This window comes from Lontra canadensis, unplaced genomic scaffold (assembly GCF_010015895.1).
Source record: "Lontra canadensis isolate GAN:19392208 unplaced genomic scaffold, GSC_riverotter_1.0 scaffold7, whole genome shotgun sequence".
NCBI classification, from domain to species: domain Eukaryota; kingdom Metazoa; phylum Chordata; class Mammalia; order Carnivora; family Mustelidae; genus Lontra; species Lontra canadensis.
Genome location: NW_022631001.1, coordinates 36288645 through 36310732, shown reverse-complemented (window position 1 = coordinate 36310732; position 22088 = coordinate 36288645). Strand labels below are relative to the sequence as shown.

General features: G+C 34.6%; 1 protein-coding gene across 3 annotated transcripts in view; it reads left to right on the top strand.

Moving 5' to 3' along the window:
• The window catches only part of BTBD10 (BTB domain containing 10), a 73526-nt gene that overhangs the window by 5728 nt on the left and 45710 nt on the right, over positions 1-22088 (top strand). The window contains exon 2 of one of the 3 annotated variants that reach the window (XM_032853521.1): positions 13304-13461. The exons of 1 other annotated variant lie outside the window; for it this stretch is intronic. In XM_032853521.1, the coding sequence (XP_032709412.1) occupies positions 13361-13461 (101 nt within the window). In that variant the 5' untranslated portion in view covers positions 13304-13360. Of the gene's footprint in view, positions 1-13303; positions 13462-18454; positions 18782-22088 lie in introns of those variants that run through there. One more of the 3 variants, XM_032853520.1, reaches the window with a different exon arrangement.

Sequence of the window (22088 nt, the reverse complement as noted above, 5' to 3'; positions counted from 1 at the left end):
TTCTCACATCTAGAGAGCAAACAACACAATCAGCTCTGTCCTTTTGGTTCCTCATTTGTTAATTTAGAGTTTTCTTTCTTTTTTTTTTTTAATAGTCTTTTTTTTTTTTTAAGATTTTATTTATTTATTAGTTAGAGAGAGAGAGAGCATGAGCACAGGCAGACAGAGTTGTAGGCAGAGGCAGAGGGAGAAGCAGGCTCCCCGCTGAGCAAGGAGCCCGATGTGGGACTCGATCCCAGGACGCTGGGATCATGACCTGAGCCGTAGGCAGCCGCTTAACCAACTGAGCCACCCAGGCGTCCCAATTTAGAGTTTTCTTAAAGAAGTTCTGTAAAGATGGTAGCTGTGGGGCACTATTGTTTTCTTCTTACTGAGTGTTCCACAATGCCTTAGTTTCTCTTTTGAGAAAGAATGTTGAGTTATTAGAAAGTAGTGGAATTATAAAACCATAATACTGAAAGTACTTTAAATCATTAATACTCTAATTTTTGGAAGGACAGATTAAACCCTCTTACCTGATTTTTATAGAAGTTACTGGCTGGTAGTGGGGAAGCTGAGACTAGTATTCAGATCTGCAAGTCTCCTGATTCTGGGTGGTTTATTTCAGTTATGTACTTCTGGGAATGTATGGAGAACTTATTTTTTTGTGCCATTTGAAGGACCAAGTAGAACTTTCATTTATATATATTATAATTTATATATATTTAAAATAATCTCTTTTTCATTTCCATTTTTTGTCTGTTTACATAGTATATATCTAATACTGGTATGACAGTATATATACATTATTTATATACATGTATATATATACAGCTGTTAAGTTAGTTAACTCAAAACATTAAGGGAGAAAGTGTCATATTTTAGAAGAAAAGTGGTGTGACATCTTTCATCATTACTTTCATTTATCATTCATCAGTGAGTGATACTGTTTAACAGCAATCTTAAGTACTTGTTGGTTTTGAAATTGTAAGAGTACTTTGAAAATTACTTCTAAAAGTATATTTTTGGAGTAATTTCTTTTTGACTATTAAAGTATAATGCATTGTATGCAATTTGGGACATTTAGCAAAGAGCAAGGAAGAAAATGGCACTATAATCCCATGGCACAGTGATAATTGCTTCCAACCCCTCCCTCCCCTGCCCCTGCAGTTGGGATCATTCTGTATGTAGTGACTTCAAATTTTTCTTTGGAGAAATTAAAATAAAATTTGATTGATATAACAGATACATAGACTTAAAAACTAACATTTCTTTCCTCCTCTTTCCCCTCCCCTTCTATCATCATAGATGCTTTGATGAACGTATTTGTTAGGATAAAGTTAAAAGTAGGGGTTCTTGTGCCAAAGTGTATAATACCCTGCAAGTTTTATAATTTATGTTCCCACAAACTTGAATAGCCATTTTCTCGTACTTCAGCCATCACTGCTTGTTATTAAAACCAACCAACAAATCTTTGACCATTTGATAGGTTAAACATCTCAGATTTAACTTGGGTTTCTTATATTACTACTGAGGTTGACTATTTCTGCTGTTCCCCCTTTTTGACTCACTATTTTGTTTTTGTAAATTGCTAGTTGATGAACTTTGCCCATAGTGTTGTGGTATTTTAATATGGATATATAAATATTATATATTTAAGATTTTAATTCTTTATTTTGTATTATAAAACTTCTTATGTTTTTTTTGGTATATTTGTTTGGTATAATAAAATAGGATATATTTTATTTGTTTGAATTTTTATGTAGTCTAACTTAATGCTTCTTGAAACCTGTGTACAGTCCTAATTCTGATCTCTAATGAAGTTTTCACCAGTCTTTGCTGAGAATGTTAGCATAAGTTGGCTGGCAGCAAGTTCCTGTTTCTCAGACTAGCAGTCTTTGTCTTGATAGTGTTTTTCTTTGATTTGAGGCTTAGAAATTCCTTCCTTATTCTGAGAGTCAGATAATCGTTCACTTATTTTCTCCTTGATTTTTTTTTTTTTATGGTTTTATGTTGTACTGTGAAATTTTTAGTGTGGAATTTGGGAGAGATTAACATGAAGAAGGAAAAGATCTTATCAAATAGTTATAAGCAGTTATTTTTTTTAGAATCTATCTATCTAACCTTGAATCTGTCTATATATCTATCTTTCTTGTAGGGATTTGAAATGCTACCACTAACACTTTTATTTTCTGGGTATAGCATTTTGATGGGTTGCATATTAAATTTGAGAGACTGTATAGTATGGTGGAAAAAACACTGATTTTGACTACAGAGATGTGTATCTGTGTCTTGATTTATTTATTTGCTATGACATTAGGCAAATAACATAATCCCTTTAAGCCTAAACCAATTTCTCAATTTTTTATAAAAGACACCTCTGTGTCTTATAGGATTGATATGTGGATTAGCATATATCAATCATAATATATATGAAAATTAGCATATATCAATCATAATATATATGAAATACATATGAAAATCCAACTTATTATCCAAGGTTCCCTGAATTAGGTGCATTTAGAACACCCTGTGCCTCAGTCCTACTTGGAAAATCTCACTACATATTTTGCTGGAGTTCTCTTGATGCTGAAATATATTTAATCTACCATTGTTCTGGTAAACTTCCCCAGGAGGATGGCTTCATCTTTTTCTTTCAAGAACCCATTTTGATATGTCTTGGTAATTACTATTCTAGGTGGAGGTAGTTAATAAGAGGTGAATGAATTTGAGTGACATGGCAATCCTCCTTATTGCTACTAAATCTGCAATTATATTTATAAGGACATCTACCATTTATTTAAAAAAAAATACTAAATGGTACATTTTAGGACATGGTAGTAGTAGGCTTTTTAGTTATTTATTTAGACTATATAAACATATGGTTCAAATATCAAAACTATATAAAAAGAATACCCAGAAGTCTTGCTTATATCTGTATTCCTTTCACCCATTCCCATCCTGCCCTTGTAGGTAACCATTTCTATTAGAGTCTTGGTTATTCTTCTAGAATTCTTCTTGCAAAAATAAATATATGTATATTTGTATTTATGTGTGTGTGTATTTAATTTATTCACAAAAGTTAACAAACTGTGTACTACTTGTTTTTCACTCATTTTCCCCCCCACCTAACATATCTTGGATATTAATCCACAATTGTACTTGGGGATCTCCTTTATTTATTTATTCATTCATTCATTCATTCATTCATTCATTTATTTATTTATTTTAAGAGATAGCATGTACCAGTGAGGTGGGAGGGCTGTGGCAGTGGAAGAGAGAGAGAGAAAGAATCTTAGGCCGACTCCATGCCCAGCGTGGAGCCTGAGATGGGGCTTGCTTTCATGAGTCTGAGACCATCACCTGACCCGAAATCAAGAGCCAGTTGCTTAATGGACTGAGAGCCACCTAGGCACCACTCCCTTATTTTTTATATATGCATAGTATTTCATTGTGTAGATGTACCACATTTTATTCATTTAGTCTTTGCTGATGTACATTCAGATGTTTTTAGTCTTTTGCCATTAGAAATAAGGCCACAGTGAATATATTTTGAATATTTGATTAGTATTTGTGGAGTTACATCTTCAGGATAGATTCTTAGAAGTGGGGCTGGTAAACATTTGTATAATTTAGATATCGCATAATTACTCTCCATGGGGAATTGTTTTTCATTAGCAGTTATGAGAATGCAGAGAATATCTATTTCTTCAGTCTGACCAACAGAGTATATGGTCAAAATTTGAAGTGTTATCTTATATTTCTTTTATGAGTTGAGTTGAACATACTTTCATAGGTTTAAGGCCACTTATTTGCCTTTATTTTTCTGAGAATTTCCCATGTCTTCTGTGCATCCTCCTCTATTTTGGAGGGGGGAGCTATCTTTTTTTTTTTCCTCTCTTTTTAAAGAGTTCTTTATATAGTAAAAAGTCTTTAAGTTGTGTTTGTTATTCCTGCTGTTTTTTGCAATATTGTATGATTTCAATTTTTACATTTAGATAGCTGATTTTTTTGGAGTTTATACTAGTATTTGTGAGGTATGGATTCAGTTTTATGTTTTCACAGATGTTTATTTATCCGTTTGTCCCAATACCACTTATTAGTGTCTGTCCTTTCCTCAAATGATTCGAGAAACTACTTCTTTATCGTATATCAAATTTTCTTATGTTTTAGGGATCTATTTCTAGACCTTTTCTTCTCTTCTTTTGGTTTGTTTGTCTATACATATACCAGTACAACTGACTTTTAGTTTTTGAAATAAGTCTTAATGATCTTTGAATATAAGAAAATAAAATTTATTTTAATAAAGTTGAACACTACCTGTAATATTAGACACAAAGATAAGTAGTTTGTGTATATGTGTGTGTGCAAGTATTTTGTCTCAAGGCAAGTTTTAGAATCCTTAAAATGAAACATTTAGAGGAAAATAACTTTTTTGAGGGGGGTGGTGGTGCCAGGCACTGATATTCTTCCTCTAACTTGCTGGCATATATGGTAGTTAACTAGCCACATACTGCTCTTTAAATTTAGATTAATTAAAATGGAAAATTAAAAATTTCCTCAGTTGTAGTACATCCTGAGTGCTTAGTAGCCACATATGGCTAATGGCTACTTTTTGGACAGTGCAAAAATAAAACATTTTTATTATAACGCAAAGTTCTGTTGGATAGCAATGTAGTCTAGAACTTGAATAATACTTATGGCCTTTTCTAGCCTATTGAATTGATGGCAGATAAGCAAAAAATCTCAAAGGACTAGAAGGTCCTGGAAATAATGAACAGGGCAAAATGTAAAGTTATATGAAGAATATCTGTAACTTATTTTAAAAGACTCCCAGAGTGGGGAAAAAAATTGTTTAAAATTCTGTTTAAGGGGTCATAGAGGAAAAACGAAAGCATTTAAGAGTCTGACTTTATTTAAAGGATGTTGGTTCTTAGAAGTTGAATGTAATCTCCTTTGATTTAGACACTTCAGCTTATTGGAGATTTGCTTATATTAAATTTTATGTCAAGGTGATTTATTTCAGTTTAAGATGCTTCTAATTTTGAAGGCAAAATTTGGTCATAGAAAAAAAGGAAAAGGGGGCGTATGCACAGGAAACAAAACTTAAGATTTTTTTGGAATATAAAAAAATCATGTCTTTTAGTGAGTTTTAAGAATTTAGTACTACAAACAGCATCCAATTCTTTACAATGCTATGTAGGTAATTAGAAAATGGGTAAGATATGGAAAGATTATCAATATTTATTGATCTGTTTAAGGTGGGATGAAACAAATAAATGAAACATTTCTTGAAGTATTAATACCTTGAATAAGAAGTCAGCAAAATTTAAATAGCAGTTGTATAAGGTTAGTTACCTCAGAGATTTTGTCTCTGGGTCACCTCTGGGAGATGAAGGGCTGAATGTGAATTGACTTTGAAGTCTTAGATTTTGGTGGGATTAGATAAGGAAGCCCTGTAAATAGACAACATTCCCTACTTTTAAGGGGAATTTCATGCAGTTTTATTAAATCTGTGAGTATCTTCAGCAAAATGCCTGAAAGGGTGCTAAGTACTTAATGAATAGATTTTGAATGAAAACATAAATCATTTAAATTTAATATCATGGAACTAGTTACACAAAATTTAGTCAGATATAACATACTGTTTGCATAATGATCATATGGGGGGGATCTACAACAATAATAATTTTTTTTTTTTAGATTTCTTTTTAAATTTACATCCAGTAAAATTCTCTGGTGTATAGGTCTTAGGAATTTTTTTTTTAAACTCACAACCTTGAGATCAAGACCTGAGTTGGTATCAAGAGTCAGATGATTAACTGACCAAGGCAGGGGCCCCCAGGTCTTACAAATTTTGACAAAGGCATACAGTGGCTTAACTACCACCGCCACCACCATAATCCAGATATAGAACAGCCATCAAACTGCCCTCCTCCCCCATCCCCAAATTAAACTGTGCTCTCCTTGACTGTGTTCTGTTTTATATTCCTTTCTTTCTGAGAATGTTATAGAAATGGAATCATCTGTATGCAAACCTTGAGTCTGGCTTCTTTAACTTACCGTAACACTTTTGATATTACACTTTGTTGAGTGTATCAGTAGTAAGTCCAATTACTTAAATGTTGAGTGTATCAGTAGTAAGTCCAATTACTTAAATGTTGTATCATTAGATGCTGTCCTACCCGTGTGTACAGATAACGTTCATTTTTTTCCCTTTCTCTCTATTCTATGGATTGGACATTTTCTACTCATCTATTTTCAAGTCCCTCCCCCCCTTTTTTTTCTTACCTTGCCTGCTATTGTGCCCATCTAATTGAAATTTTCATTTTAGTTACTGCTCTTTTCAGCTAGAACTGGATTTTTCATTTTTTGATAGTTTTCACTTGTCTGTTGAGATTCTCTGTCTGCCACTCATTAAAACCACCTTCTTATTTTAGCTCTTTGAATATATTCCCTTAATTGTTTACATATAAGGTTTGAAGTAATCATTTGCTAAATTCTAAGTCTGGACCTACTTGGAGTCACTTTCTGTTGATTGCCTTTTTATTATTTCTTTGCATCTCATAATTTTTGGCTAAAATCAGAGCATTGTAATGTTCTCATGAGCATTATTTTTTTTTATGTTCTAGTAGTACATTAACTTGCCTGGATTCAATCTGCAAACATTCTTTCCCAAGCCATGTATTCTAGCAAATACCTGTGCTTGGTTCTTCTTCCAGCTGCTTGTTTTTCAGTTTGGTCTCTTGCGGAGTGAGTGGAGGAAAGTTCTTTCCCACCTGTGTGATTTGGTGGTTAGCCAAAAATTTGGGCTGAGATTACATTCAGATTTTGGAGCTCACCCTGTCTTTGGTTTCTCTACTTCTGTGTATTCCCTCTTAATTTCTAGCTCCTCTGCCTGCCTCTGACACCCTAAGCCAGTAAGGGCTTCAGCTTTCTGCTGCTTGGGCAGTGTCTGGTTGGGGAATGCACTTTTAAAAAGCATCAAACTAGAACTTATGCAGCTTTCAAGGGTAAATTCCTCTATAGTCTGCTGCAGAGGCTACTTGGGCTCTCCCTTTGGTACATGATTAATTTAGCTGAGCACACCTTATGCTCAGATTTTTGGGTCAGTACCTCTGTGTGGTTCTTTCATTTCCGGTATGTCTGACTTGAATTTCCAGCTTTGTGGAAGTGACTGCACTTCCAGCTTTGGTGTTTTCTCTACTACTTTGAGCTGTATGGCTGTCTGGTTTCCTTCACCATATTTATAGGGGTTGGGAAGGGCTCTCAGCATAAAAACTTCCCTCTGAACTTACAGTTCTGTTCCCTTTCAGAGTACGCTTTTTTTTTTTTTTCCCCACTACTTTGTGCTTTGGGACATTTGCCAATGCTTTTAAACTGTAGTTTTAAAAATATTTTATCCAGATAATAAATCATTGTTATCTACAAGGGGCTTACATGATCACTTCACTTGACTGCCTTTGTGGGAAGTTTCTTTTCACCCCTCTGGTTTACTTTTCTTTTAAAAAGTTATTTCCACCTCTTCTATTTCTTTCACAATTATCTGTAGCAGTATTCACTCTCTCCAGCCTCTCCACTTCTTGATGTAGATGAAATATCTTCTGTATATTTGCCTTTTTGTGCAGCTAAAGGCAGTCCTAGGCTCATAGCCCTGGCATCACTATGTGATTTTGTTCTTTTCATTGTTTTCCCTTTTACCTATCAGGTCTTTCTCTTCAGTAACCACCATACTTGAATTACTTTGTTGCAAAGTTTGAGAGCGGAAAAACAATTTTATGTTAATAGGAAGTTTTTATATAATAACACTATTTAGAGTGAGATCTCAACAGGATGGACAAAGCCAAAGTTAGCTAAAGTATAAGAAAAAAAAAATCTGCTGGCGATAGGAGCAAATATGTGAATTTCTGTGTACCTAGCTTGGTACATTGGAAAGAACATGAGCTTTTTGTTAGACTGGGATTCTAATCTTAGCTCGAAAATCTCCTTATCTATGAAACAGGATTATAATATTAGGTTGCTGCAAGCTTTAAATAGGAGAAAATTAAACTTCTTAACTCATTGATACATAGTAAAGACAATAAATAGTTTCTGTATACTGTCTTTTAAAAAAATCTTTCTGTGGATCATTGCCATTAATTAATACTACCTGGAAATAATGTCCCAAAGGCCACTTATTTATTTATTGTAGTCCTGAAGATTCTATTCCTCCATCCACCGCTTTTTAGATGGCAATATCCAAGAGAAGAGTAATCAATTACCTTTTTCCTAGCTGATTTTTGGCAGTCTCCTGAATGTATGTCCCTAGTCAGTACACCCAGTTGTTTCAACCTCTGTACAGATTATTTCTAAATTATTTAGAATTTTGATTATTTCTGTCATGCCTAAAAATAGCAATGAACTGTGACATGTTTTCTAAGAACCTTGTTTCCAGTAGTCCCATAATGATTTTTTTGATTATAAGATCCATACAATAATAAACTTCAGTTTGCCTTATATGAAGTAGACATTGGGGAGCCAAGAGTCCTATTTTATCTTATTTTTTTAAAAGATAGATTTATTTATTTATTTGAGAGAGAGATAGAGAGCACGCGTGTGTGCGGGTACACACACAAGTGGGGTAAGGGGCAGAGGAAGGAGAAGCAGACTTCCCACGGAGCAGGGAGCCTGACACGGGACTTGATCCCAGGACCCAGAGATTGTGACCTGAGCCCCAAGGTAGATGCCTAACCAACTGAGCCAGCCAGGCACCCCAAGAGTCATATTTTAAAGGAACTTTTTATAGTAAGGAGTTTAGGTCAGGAAACAGAAGGATTAAATGTTTTTAGAACGAGAATTTTGATTACAGTGGAGAAAGTATGGACTGAATGGATAAAGAGGCCAACCAGGAGCCTTATTGATAGATGTTAAGATTTTAATGAAGGCAGCAGCCTTAGAATGAAAAGGGAGTGGGGTGCCTGGGTGGCTCAGTTAAGTGTCTGTGGGGTCCTGGGATCGAGCCCCGCATCCCGCTCCCTGTTGGGCTGGGATCCTGCTTCTCTGGCTCCCCTTGCTTGTGCTCTCTGTCAAATGGGTAAATAAAATCTTAAAAGAAAAAAAAAAAAGGGGGAGAGAAGGACCCAAAAGAATGTTTTGAAGTAGACTTGATGTTGGGAAATAAGAAGTCAAGAATGACTTTAGGGTTCTTGACTTAGTGAATAGAGATGACACTAGCTGATGTGGAAGGCCAAGAGAGAGCCTGTTGTTGTTGAATTTGGGGTGCTTATTGAAGAATTCAGGTAGCGATAATGAAAACAGAGTGTAGGTAGTATATAAAACAGTTGATGTTGTCAAGGGTTTGGTCTCATGGTTTTGTCTGGTGTCCCCCTTGGCCCAGCAAATGATGATGGAATCCTAAAGAGCACCCAAACTTTAATGGACATGAAGAATTGGGGTAAGAGTGTAGCAACTATGCAGGTAGGAGAGAGAGACAGGAGTAAGTGGTATATGGAAGCTTTAGCTGAGGCTTTTTTGGCTTGCTAGGGTAAGTTTTGGAGCACAGGAACAACGTACAACTTGCTCTAGCATCTTTTTTTTTTTTTTTAAGATTTTATTCATTTATTTGACAGAATTCACGAGTAGGCAGAGAGGCAGGTGGGGTGGGGGTGCAGGCTCCCTGCTGAGCAGAGAGCCTGATGTGGGGCTCGATCCCAGGACCCTGGGATCATGACCTGAGCCAAAGGCGGAGGCTTTAACCCACTGAGCCATCCAGGTGCCCCTACTTTATATTGTATTTGGTGTTCCATAAGTTCTTAAATGAATGTAATAAAATATGTCACCAGGTGCCTGGGTGGCTTAATTGGCTAAGCATCTGTCTTCAGCTCAGGTCATGATCCCAGAGTCCTGGAATCGAGTCCCGCATCCAGCTTCCTGGTCAGTGGAGAATCTGCTTCCCCCTCTCCCTCTACGTCTCCCCCCTGCTTGTGCTCTCTCTCTCTCTCAAATAAATAAAATATTAAAAAAAATAAAATATATTGTCACCAACTGTGATGCAGAGATTGGTTAAGATAGATTATTGGAGGGGCGCCTGGGTGGCTCAGTGGTTAAAGCCTCTGCCTTCAGCTCAGGTCATGATCTCAGGGTCCTGGGATCGAGTCCCACATCGGGCTCTCTGCTCAGCAGGGAGCCTGCCTCCTCCTCCTGTCTCTCTCTGCCTGCCTCTATGCCTACTTGTGATCTGTCAAATAAATTAAAAAAAATCTTAAAAAAAAATTAAAAAAAAAAAAGATTATTAGACATTTCAGCAGCAGCTCTTTCTGTCCACAGGTCCTGTCCCTGTGCTTTAATAGAACCACCAAAAAAAAAAAAAAAAAAAGGTATTAGACATTTCAAAATAGTATATAATGTATGTCATTTGCCTTTTATCTATTTGTAGTTTTATCTGTAGCTTATCGATAAAATTTGAAAACACAGGAGCACATCTAGGCAAACACAGGCATATTTTTTCCAGATATCTCAACTTGAATTTCACTTGTTTTTAGCATGTTTGTAGCCATGACTGTTGTGATTAAGGATTGGGGAGAAATCTTTCACGTGGTGATACCCAAGTTTTAATGACAAATGAAATGTAAATATGATTTTCCAGTTGACCTTTTTGGTAGTTTTCATCAGAAATTCTTCACTTTCTTGTGTCTAGCTGTAAAATACATGCTTATTGATAGGATTGACTAGTAACATACTGTTATTTCCTTTCTGCTAGTTACATGCTACCCTCTGGAAAATGCTGGAAAATGTGGATCTGAATTTACCTTTTGCGTTCTTTGTGGTTGTATATTTTAGTCACTTCCTCTTATGGTTTAGGGTCATTCTTCTCTGAGTGGACATCTTTGGGTGTCCATAGGGGGTGTGTCTTATAGTTAAGGGTTAGGAGGAGATAAAATGCTCTTGTAAGGAAATGTTAATTCCTGAAATAGCTTACTGGAAGACCTCTATAAAGTAAGGCAAAAAATGTTCTAAATCTCATTCTACACCTAAGCTAAGCCTTTCTACATTTTTCTTTTTCCTTTTTATCAATTTTTCTTAATTTTTTTTTTTTTACCTTTTGTGTCTCACTTGCTCTGTGACCACTTTTTTCTGATTTTTTTCCTTGTCTCTGATTTGTTCATTCTCACCCTTCTCTTCTGCTTCATCTTTTCAGTATGCATAACTAGATATAATCTCAAATTGAAGTTTTAAGGAGTTTTTATATTTAATTTTATTTATGAAAGAGAGAGCATGAGGTGGGGAGGGGCGGAGGGAGAGGAAAAAGCAGACTAGCCTCTGAGCAGGGAGCCTGATGTGAGACTCCATCTCAGAACTGAAATTACGACCTGAGCCAAAGGCAGATGCTTAACCAATTGAGCCACCCAGATGCCCCCCCTTGGATATCTAAAGAGTTTCTTTTTTAGTAAATACATTTTAATTTTTATAAATAAAAACTGAAGTGAGATTGAGACTTCTTGTTTTCAAAATAATTTTATAGTTTTTATGTTCATCTGCTATCTGATTTTTTAATCACAGTGATCCTTAAAGAAACATGTTTCCTTTTCCAGGAGCATTCAGCAAATTACTGTGTGGGGTTTGTTGAGCAATTTGAATTAGTCATTGTACAATTCTCCCCCTTCTCCTTTTCTGTTATTTTTTAAAAAAGTTTATTTAAGTAATCTCTACACCCACTGTGGGGCTTGAACTCCTGGCCCCAAGATCAAGAGTCTCATGCTCTTCCAATTGAGCCAGCCAGGCACTCCCTTTTCTATTATTTTGATAGATCATTGATTTACTTACATATTTACATGTTTATTATATTAAAGTGTTCACTTATTATAAGATTTTTCAATTGTTTTTGGAAAGAAATTACTAACTAGCTATGAAGAAAAAAATGATAAAATAGCAAAAGTTTCTGTAAAGTGGAAATATTTCCTTTTTTTTTTTTAAGATTTTATTTATTTGACAGAGAGAGATCACAAGTAGAGAGAGAGAGAGAGGGAGAGAGGAGGAAGCAGGCTCCCTGATGTGGGACTCGATCCCAGAACCCTGAGATCATGACCTGAGCTAAAGGCAGAGGCTTAACCCACTGAGCCACCCAGGCAGCCCCGAAATATTTCCTTTTTTATTTTTTATGGAAATACTTCTTTTTTCTGAGCTCTGATATGTACTCACAATTTTAGTAAGTTTACCTTTGGCATTTTTTGTGAGATTGTACAGGAATTTTTTTATGAAACTCGGTTCTGGATTCCTTTTTACTTTTATGCATAACTCCCCCTCCCTTCCCTCTGTCAAATCCATCTTGGAAAAGTGTATAGAAAGCATACAGGAGTGGGTGTCAGGAAACCTGGGCTCTGGTCCAAATTATAGAACTTTGTTCTAATTGTTTGACCTCATTTGATTTTTCTTTTGGTGTTTGCGATCTCTAAACGTCAAATTTAATCTATTGTTTACAAACAAAATATTCCAGCCTGAGCATGTTTCAAGATCAAGACATCATTCTATATTCTAAATTTTCATTGTTCTTTATAATCCTGCCATTTACCAACATTGTGACCTTTGGCAAAGTTACTACATTACTGAGACTGTTTTTTGTTTGTGGGCATTTTAAAGTGATTGTGAAGATTAAATTGGATAGTGAAATATACTTCAAAATATTTAGTTCAGGTATTCTGTAAAGCTGTTAACTTTCTTATAATTTTATGACTATGATAGAAGTAACTGTCGCAAGCCTCACATATGAAAAGGCATGAAGTATAAGAATCATCAATACCATATTTTTGTGGTAATTACATGTAAGGAAACATGTAAGGATGTAAAGAAACATTATGATGTTAAATTCTTTTTGAGTTTCTATTCAGGGTCTTTTAACTTGATTAAAGAAATCACTTTGTTAATCGGTTTTACTAAATGCTTTGTTAAGCATCTTAAAAGTTTTAGTAATTAAATGTATTCTAGGTGAAATTTTATCTGAAAGAATCATTCTGTGGGATTGTTTTGCCTTTTTTGGTTCGATATTAATGTTTGGAACCATGAGATACCCAGATGGCAGTTAAGGATATTTACTAAATATAAATAGCACTCTATTAAACTGTTGGGGTAGGGGGTAGTTGGATTCAATAGAGGAATCAAATGAAAAATACCTAAAAAGCCTTCTGATATTGATTTTAATCTCATTGGTGGCATTTTGTATTTCTAGTATTTTATAATCCTGCTCATCACTTTAAAAATATGTCACAGTAATATCAGAGAGTATGTAAAATTCTTGACTTTTTATTCTGCGTGGAATAGATTTAAAGGTCAACACTACTCTTTTATGTAGGTTATGGGTGCTACATATGTGCTTTCAGAGCAGTAGTGTGAGGAAGCTTGAAGTGGGATGGCAGGACGGCCTCATCCTTATGACAGTAACTCCAGTGATCCAGAGAATTGGGATCGGAAATTGCATAGTAGACCTCGTAAACTTTATAAACATTCAAGGTAGGTAGAAAATACGCATTTCACATATCAAAGCTCTGATAAAATTGACTTCTATAAAGAATGAAACTGCATTTGGTTGTGGCAAGTCCTGTCAGAGGATGGGGGCTGGTTTACAGAAAATAATGTTTACATTTCTCCTAAAAAACTTTCACAGAAACATTTCTTTCTTTTTAATCTTATATTTGTATTTATTTGAATTTTTGTTTCTCTTTCTAAATAATGTTAAAATCTCCTTAGTTGACCCCATGAATAAATGCTGTAATTAATTTGATTATGAGCTCTGGCAATACAGGTTAGTTCTTTGTATTTAAAACTCTCTAATCGGAATTTATTTTGTGTTCTAAATACACTGTGTGTATAGAGTATACATAATAATTTATAGGCTATGTCATATTATGTTGTTATCCCGACACTAATGGGAAAATCAGTCTTTCTACAATGACTCTTCTGGTTCATTTGAAGTTTGATGCATTAAATGAAGTTCATCTCAAAAATTTCTGCCCATTTGTATATTATATGTAAAGCTTTCATTTTGTACTGTGTGACTTAATGAGGAATACCTCATTTAGAATACTTTATGATTTGATATTTTAAGGTGTTAATTGGCAGCTCATAAACCTCACACATTGCAGGTATGTAAGTATGTTTTCATAGAGTTTTGTGCTTTGTAAATATTTACTTACAGAATAATATCAAACATTTGACTTTCTTGAATATAAAATTGTCATAATCACTGATAACTGTTACCAGTTTTCTTAAAAAAATTAAAAACATTCTGTGATACTGAAATCCTTTTTGTAAGTTTAAAGAAATAACTCAAGTACTCTGACTATATACTGTAACTAGAAGGTATGAGTAACTGGTACTCTTTAAGTCTCCTGACAAGATGTCTATCTTTATTGTGGACTTTTAACATGGAGAGGTCTAGAGTGGAAAAGTTAAGTTGACTCACTAATTTATAAGTGCACACTAATGATATGAGTGTTTTTTTGTTTATTTGTTCATTTTTGGGGGCATGGTGTATATATATGTGTGTGTGCTTCAACTGGTGCTCTAGTACTTTTTCTCTGTCCTGCTTATTATATGGATAATTATTTTGTCTTTGAGATTAAAGAGATACTTGTTTTTTCTCATTAAGTGTGGGATATTTTTATCTGCTATGTTGTATACATTTTTCCAGGTGAATTCTGTGTTATCCTTCCTAGTTCTTAATATTTTTCTGCTAATGTACAGTATGGCATTATATATGAAGAGATGAAAGGTGAAAATAAGCTGTTGTTTGCTTTATAAAAGGTAAATGCATCAGTGAGGAAAACTGCTGGTACTTTTTCATTCCTGTTGTTTCATTTCAAAAATAGCAAACATCATAGCTCTTCTTGATACCTATAACATCAGTAACTTTTTGGTGCTCTTCTCAGGTAGACTGCAGCAATATTAGTTGTTTAAATGAAAAATATTAAAGAGAAATAGAAAATAAATACCAATACATTATTTGTTTTTAATGGAAAGATGGAAAGACCATGAAATCTTTTGAACTGATTATTCTTTTAAGATTTTATTTATTTGACACAGAGAGAGAGAGAGAGAGAGCAAGCGCACAAACGGGGAGTGGGAGGAGGAGGGAGAGGGAGAAGCAGGCTCCCTGCTGAGCAGAGACCCCCCCCAACTCTCCCCAACCTCCCCCCCGCACTTCCGTGGGTATCGATCCCAGAATCCTGGGCTCATGACCTGAGCTGAAGGCAGACGTTTAACTGAGCCACCCAGTGCCCCCTTTGAGCTTATTTTAACCTCATTCATGGAAATTCTGCCCAAGGGAAAACAGCTTATTTTTAGAGACCTCTAGTTCATAAAAATACTTTTGAGGATACTTTAAAAATATAAGCAATTTGACTTTTTAAAAATGGCATTCTTTGAGTTGATATTAAAATAATTGGGAAATTTTATTTTATTTATTTATTTTTTAAAGATTTTTATTTATTTATTTGACAGCACAAGTAGGCAGAGAGGCAGGCAGAGAGAGAGGAAGGCAGAGAGAGAGGAAGGGAAGCAGGCTTCTTGCTGAGCAGAGCGCCCGATGCGGGGCTCAATCCCAGGACCCCGGGATCATGACCTGAGCCGGAGGCAGAGGCTTAACCCACTGAGCCACCCAGGCGCCCCAATTGGGAAATTTTAAAAACGAACAACCAGCATGTATGGTTGAGATACTGCACTCAGATCAGTAGAGATTCAGAAGTTTGTCAGGGTACCATCATGGAATGCTTAAAATCCATATATGGAACAATTAGAGGACAGTGGTAGTGAGTTGTAGTAAAATTAGAAGGAAGTTCAAAGAAGGAATCAGTATCAACTGAGTGATAATGAGACTTGAAATAATCCTTGAATGATTAGGTAGATTGATGGACAGTCCTGCCAGGGACTTTCTGGAGATAACCTTGATTAGATTTGAATGTCGAACTCTATGAATAGTATTAGTTTCCCCAATTGACAAATGAAAAAAACAAAACAAAACAAAAAATGAGGTTAATAAACTTGCTCAAGACCATCCAGTTTCTCAATGGCAAACCTAAAATTTATTTATTTAACCTCTTTTTCAAAAATTTTATTTATTTATTTGAGAGAGAGTGAGAGAGAACATGAGAGGGGAGAAGGTAAGAGGGAGAAGCAGACTCCCCATGGAGCTGGGAGCCCAGTATGGGACTTGATCCCAGGACTCCAGGATCATGACCTGAGCTGAAGGCAGTCATTTAACCAACTGAGCCACCAGGCACCCTGGCAAACCTAAAATTTATAAACAAGTTTCTCATTCTTTTTATTTTTAACGTTTTCAGTAACTTATTATGGTACATTTTAAATACATATAGAGAAAACAGGTATAATAAACCCCTCTGTACTCCTGTCTTAGCTTCAAGTTGTTTTCAGCTCATGGCTAGTTGTGTTTCATCTGGGCTTCTATCCACTCTCATCCTTTTTTTTTTTTTTTTTTTTTTTTAATCTTGTATATTTTTAGGGATATTTGAGCAGCAAAAGAAAGCTAGACAAAACACTGGCTTAAGTTAGAGATTTATTTTTCTTGTATGTAAGTTCACAGATAGGCAATGCCTGATGTGGATTTAGTGGCTTAAGTTTGTTAGGGTCAAAAATTCCTGATTTTCTTCTTTTCTCATGGTCACAAGATAGTTTACTGTAGCTCCAGTCATCATGTCTACCTTCCAGATGAGAATGAGGTAGAAGGGCGAAGGGGACAGTGGGAAAGGGGTTTCATTTATAGTAGGGAATTAAATTTCTCAGAAATTTCCAACAGGCATCTGCTTATAAATCATTGGCTAGAATTATGTCATATGGTCCTCACTGGGTCTTAGAGGCTAAGAAATGTAGGTGGGCACATTGCCACCTCAAACAGTGTTGGGGATTTAAATTTATAAAAATCAAATGTCTCAGTCTGTTCAGGCTGCTATAACAGAGTACCGTAGATTGAGTGGTTTATAAACAAATTTATTTCTCATGGTTCTGGAGGCTCGAGAGTCCAAGCTCAAGATGCTGGCACATTTGATACCTAGTAAGGGCTTGCTGTATCTTCACATGGTAAAAGGGGCTATGAATTTCTCTGGGGTCTTTTTTTATAAAGTACTAATCCAGTTCATGAGGACTTTGCCCTCAAGACCTAATTACCTCCTCACTTCTAAATACCATCACATTGGGGGAATACATTTCAGTCTATGAATTTTGGGAGGACACAGATAGTCTTCAGCAGTAAGAAATAAGCGTATTTTATTGGTTCAATTTTTGTTCATAATTTTAAAAAGTCTTGTATAAATTTATATTTTCTATTCACATTTTGGAATTGCCTGCATTTTCAGATTTTTAAAAATTTTTTTCTTCTACTTTTCCTTACTAGCAAGGATAAAAATAAATTTCTTGAATTCTATAAATGATAAGACTTACTATATATGTGTGCTTACCATTGAGGCTTTGCCTTATGGTTTCATTTCAATCTAATAAACTTCCAGGTACTTTTTTGAATTTCATTTTAAATGTAGATTTGGTATGTATAGCACTGTGATATAAAAGACAAGGAAGTTAATCTCAACATGGATGGACTTCAGGATGCCTATGTTTCCTATGGCTTAAACAAGTGCATACAAATAAATTAGTTAAAAAAATTACTGAACTTTGTTTCTTTCTGAGTAGTTGTATAGTTAATACTTTTATAGAGGAGTGTGTAGCTTGCTGAGAGATTAAATATCATTTCGAAGTGTATTTGGCTTGAATTGCAACAACTTTAAATTACAAATTATAAGAGTTTTTTGCTACTTAAGGGAAAAAGAAAGCACCTTTTCTGTACAACTACCATTAAAATGGCTAAGTTAACAGTATGCTTAAAAGCTCCTGAATGTTTGAATTGGGTTGAATATAACTAAAACTCAGATCTGCAGTCTGCTCAGGTTACAAAAGATAAACGCATCATACATTCAATATCAGACTTTGCCGCAAGGTTTCATTCCCACATACAAGTGCGCATGCTCCTTTCTTCTGAGACTGCGTGAAGATTGAGCTTTACAGTTTCCTTTTTAAGTCACTTCGTAGTCCCAGCAGTAGTTTAGAAATAGAAAAGTTCGGTTGCTTTAACGAATAGTTCTTGAGTGGATTCATAAAGTACAGTATTTTTTCTTTGGTTTTAAAGAGAAGCTTTACTTCCCAGAATGGGTACACAGTAAAATATCAAAAGGAATAAAGAAAGTTAGCTGCATCCTAGTTTTCTAAAACCTGGCAAGCTGGCACAGCTAGAATTAGCATTACAGATGGCATTTGGCAACATAGCTACATATCACCAAGCCCTCATCTCCTGAGTTTCCTTCAGCCTGTCTATCAATTACAATATCCAATCACTGCACAGAGATGGAGAAATGGGATGATCACAGCTCACACGATGCTGTTTGGTTAGAAACGTCAGTGCTGCACAACCCACGGCTGAGTCAGTGTCTGTGAGAAAATGAACTGAATTAATATATAGAGGGGGTTGTATCTCTGAACATTTGCAGCCTAAATAACCGCAATAGCATTATTCCACAGTAGAGGGAGGAAAGCTAGAGAAGTCTATGGACAGGGGACGTAGGGGGGAGACTGGGAAATTTTCTGATTGTTCAGAGGAATCTTGAAGATGATGGAAATATCAGATGTGCTAAAGTTTCCTAGTAATGCCCAAGGATGCTGACCTGGCTTTCAGTGCTGCATTGTTTGAAAAAGCAGAGTCCCTTTATACTCTGATTTCAGAATTTTTTTCTTGTTTTTGTGTGTCTACCTTGGCATATACTAAAGTAAGGTGTGTATTCATTTATTACATGATATCACTGGGTTATAATTCTATACATCTTTGAATATGAGAGAGATTGAGAAAGATGTTTGGCCTTTGTTTCATTATGATCATTTACTTTTCTGGATGAAAAAGATCATATGTCTTGATTGTCGGCTTAATGGCCAGTTATTTAAAATAAATGGAGTGTGTTTTTATTGTTTTCATGGGTTTGATGCTTTGTTTCTTATTTCGTTTTAAGTCTTAGATTCTTCATGTAACTTGGAAGAATGCATTATGTTTGGTATTGTTTTTTGTGAATATTATAAACAGTTCAAGGAAAGACTAATATAAAATATTTTTAATATATTTGAAAATTAAATTCAAGATAGACAAGTGGAATAGTTGAAATAATTTTCTAAAGAAGGGGATAAATGTATTTTTATTTTTGGATGAATTAATGGTTAGCTGGACCACTTATATACAGTAGTATTTTACAGAATTGAATATATTTGAATGATAAATTTTAACTTGTTAACATGACTTTTTTTCTAGTCTCTTAGAACATAGACTCTGAATAGATGATCTAGATGTTGCCCTTGAACTAGAGAGTAAATCAGATAAGTTTCTGGGTTATTGCAAAATCATTTGCAAACAGAGAGAATTTCTAAATAAATATAATTGTTCTTGCTATGAGATTTTAAATCTTAACAGGTGACATTGCTTACTTTATTTAGAAATTTTAGCTCAGTATTAAACACTTAGAGTAATTTTTTCTTTTGTCTTCATTATTCCTGTCCTACTGATGCTTCATTTTATAGGGATTTGGGGGGATATACATTTTAAAATTATTTTTAATGTTTTTAAATAGTTAATAAGAGCCTTTCCTTGAAATGACAGGAAGTTCTTGTGATTGCCCCCATTTAATTTCTAGAGGTTCAAATGGTCATCTTGATGGTTGTCACAACTTATTTATATGTTTAGGCTAGCTATTGATATCTTGTATTGGCTTTTTTTTGTGGTTTGGTATCCAGAAATGTTTTCCTAAGCTTCTTTTAGTAATAGAGTTATAAAAGCAGAAATCTCAGGCTTAACCTTTTTGTCTTATACTTGATATTTTTCTCTGGTTTTGCTGGTTCTTTTAAAATAATAATGCCTGTGTTATTTTAAAAGTGATACATACTCATTATATGAATTTGATAAATATAGAAAGCACATAGAAAAAAACAAAAATATGTTAAAACATTTTTCTTTTGATCATAGCTTAAATATTTTTGGATATAACCTATTTTTTGTGTATGTATAAAAATATAAAATCACATATATGTTTAAAGGTGGTTTTGAAATATTACCACTGTATGTACTGTTATATAACCCATTTTTTTTTACACTTAATCATGAACATCCTCTATGTCATGAAATAGTCTTATATAGCATAATTCTTAAGAACTGTGTAGTGTTTTATGTATATATATTTTATAATTTGTCAGTTTGAGTTTTCCTAATTTTTGATTAGAGAAAAGATCAGCATGATTCCACAGGATAAATTTTTCTAAAAAAAGGAAGAATGTTTTAGGGAGTTAAGTAAAAATGTAATTTTGATATTTTTCTGACAGAGAAAGATCCTTAGTGTGACTACACAATAAACTTCTGAAAGATATGCACTACTTTTAAAACAAAGCAAATAGCTAGGATTGCCATAATAATAAAGTATAGAAAATAAATCTTTATAACAATTAGGAAAACAGTGAGCTGAGACTTTTAAAAAATGCTGAGACCAACCAAAAGTGTATCTTATATTACATTTAAAAAGGTAATCAAGGAGAGTGTAATAATAATGCCTGACAACGAAGGAAGAAAAAAAAATCCCTCAGCTCTTATTTAGAAGCTTCTTTGTTAAAGAGGAAGAGCCAACGACCACCACCACCAATAATAACAAAGTAAACATTGCTACGAAGAACATAAAAATCAACAGGGGTATAGTGGTGAAGAATGCATCTAGTTAAATGAGTTATCCTCTGGGTCAGTTGAAATATCTTAAATTTATAAAAGGAACTGCCTATAAAATTTTAAGTTATTGGTATCATCTGTAACTTCTAAAGATTTTGGGAGAATACTAGAAGTACTAAAAGATGGATGATTCTAGGTCTGATTTTGAGAAAAGTAGATTTTAGAACAAAAAATGAAAAGGGTAGTTTATGACTAACTTGAAGAAAAATAGGTTAAAAATGATCCAGAATGGGTTTGCTAAAAATAGATTGAGAGCAATTTTCTGATGCAGTTGGTAGACTAGTAGCAATATAATGTATTTGGACTTGAGCTTAGTTTTTGGTAAAGTCTATTTTTATATTCTTGGGTGTATAGTGAAGGGAAAAATGAGTTAACTGTAAGTCATTTGTGTTATCAACACAATTTTTATTTTGAATGACCCTACCCAAAGATTATTGATCTTGGAAGGTGAATTTGTTCTTTGCTTTGTCTCATTGTATATCTGAAGAAGACAAATTATCAAATTTATAGGGGACAATGAAGAAAGGATAGGAAATGATAAATGATCCAAAATGACCTGAGTTTGTATTGTTAGACTAAATTTAAATGAATTTTTTTTTAGGGGGGTATGCATAAAGCCTGAAAAACACTAATATGCTTAAGTTAGCATGGCTTTATAATATCACACATGGAAGAGATCTGGGCATGTTTTTTGGCAGTAAATTTGATACAAAACAAAAGTAAAATATGGCTGCCCTCATTCCATTTTCTCACCCACCCTCCCTGCTTAAAAAAAAAAAAAAATCACAATTAATGGAAAAGAAGGCTAGAGCCACCCTACTGTACACCAGAGTATTATTGTCTTTAGTTCTGTGTATATTCAAAGGAAGAATATGAAGAAGTTGGAAACCTTAAGGAACCGATGAGAGGTTTTGGGGGCAGCTCTGATTGATACTAAGGAATCTCATAAGACGCATCTTCAAATATGTGAAGAGTCACCCTTTTGGAAATGACACTATAGTTGGTTTGAGTCAGACTTGTTTGAGGTTGAAAACATGAGCTCTGAAATTGAACTGCTTAGTTCACATATCAAACCTTCCATTTAATTTGTTACCTGATTTTAGGAGAGTTCCTTAGGCTCTAAGCTTCCATTTTTCTCAAACGGGGACAGTTTTGAGGATTAAATGAAAATGTATGTAAAGTTCTCAGAGCTGTACCTGGCATGTATTAAATGCTCAGATCTTAGTGTTGTTTTTATTATTGTCATTTGGCCCTAGCAGGTAGAACTAGGGCAGCAGTTCTCAACTAGAAGTGTGATTTTTGCCCCTCAATGGGCTTTGGCAATGTC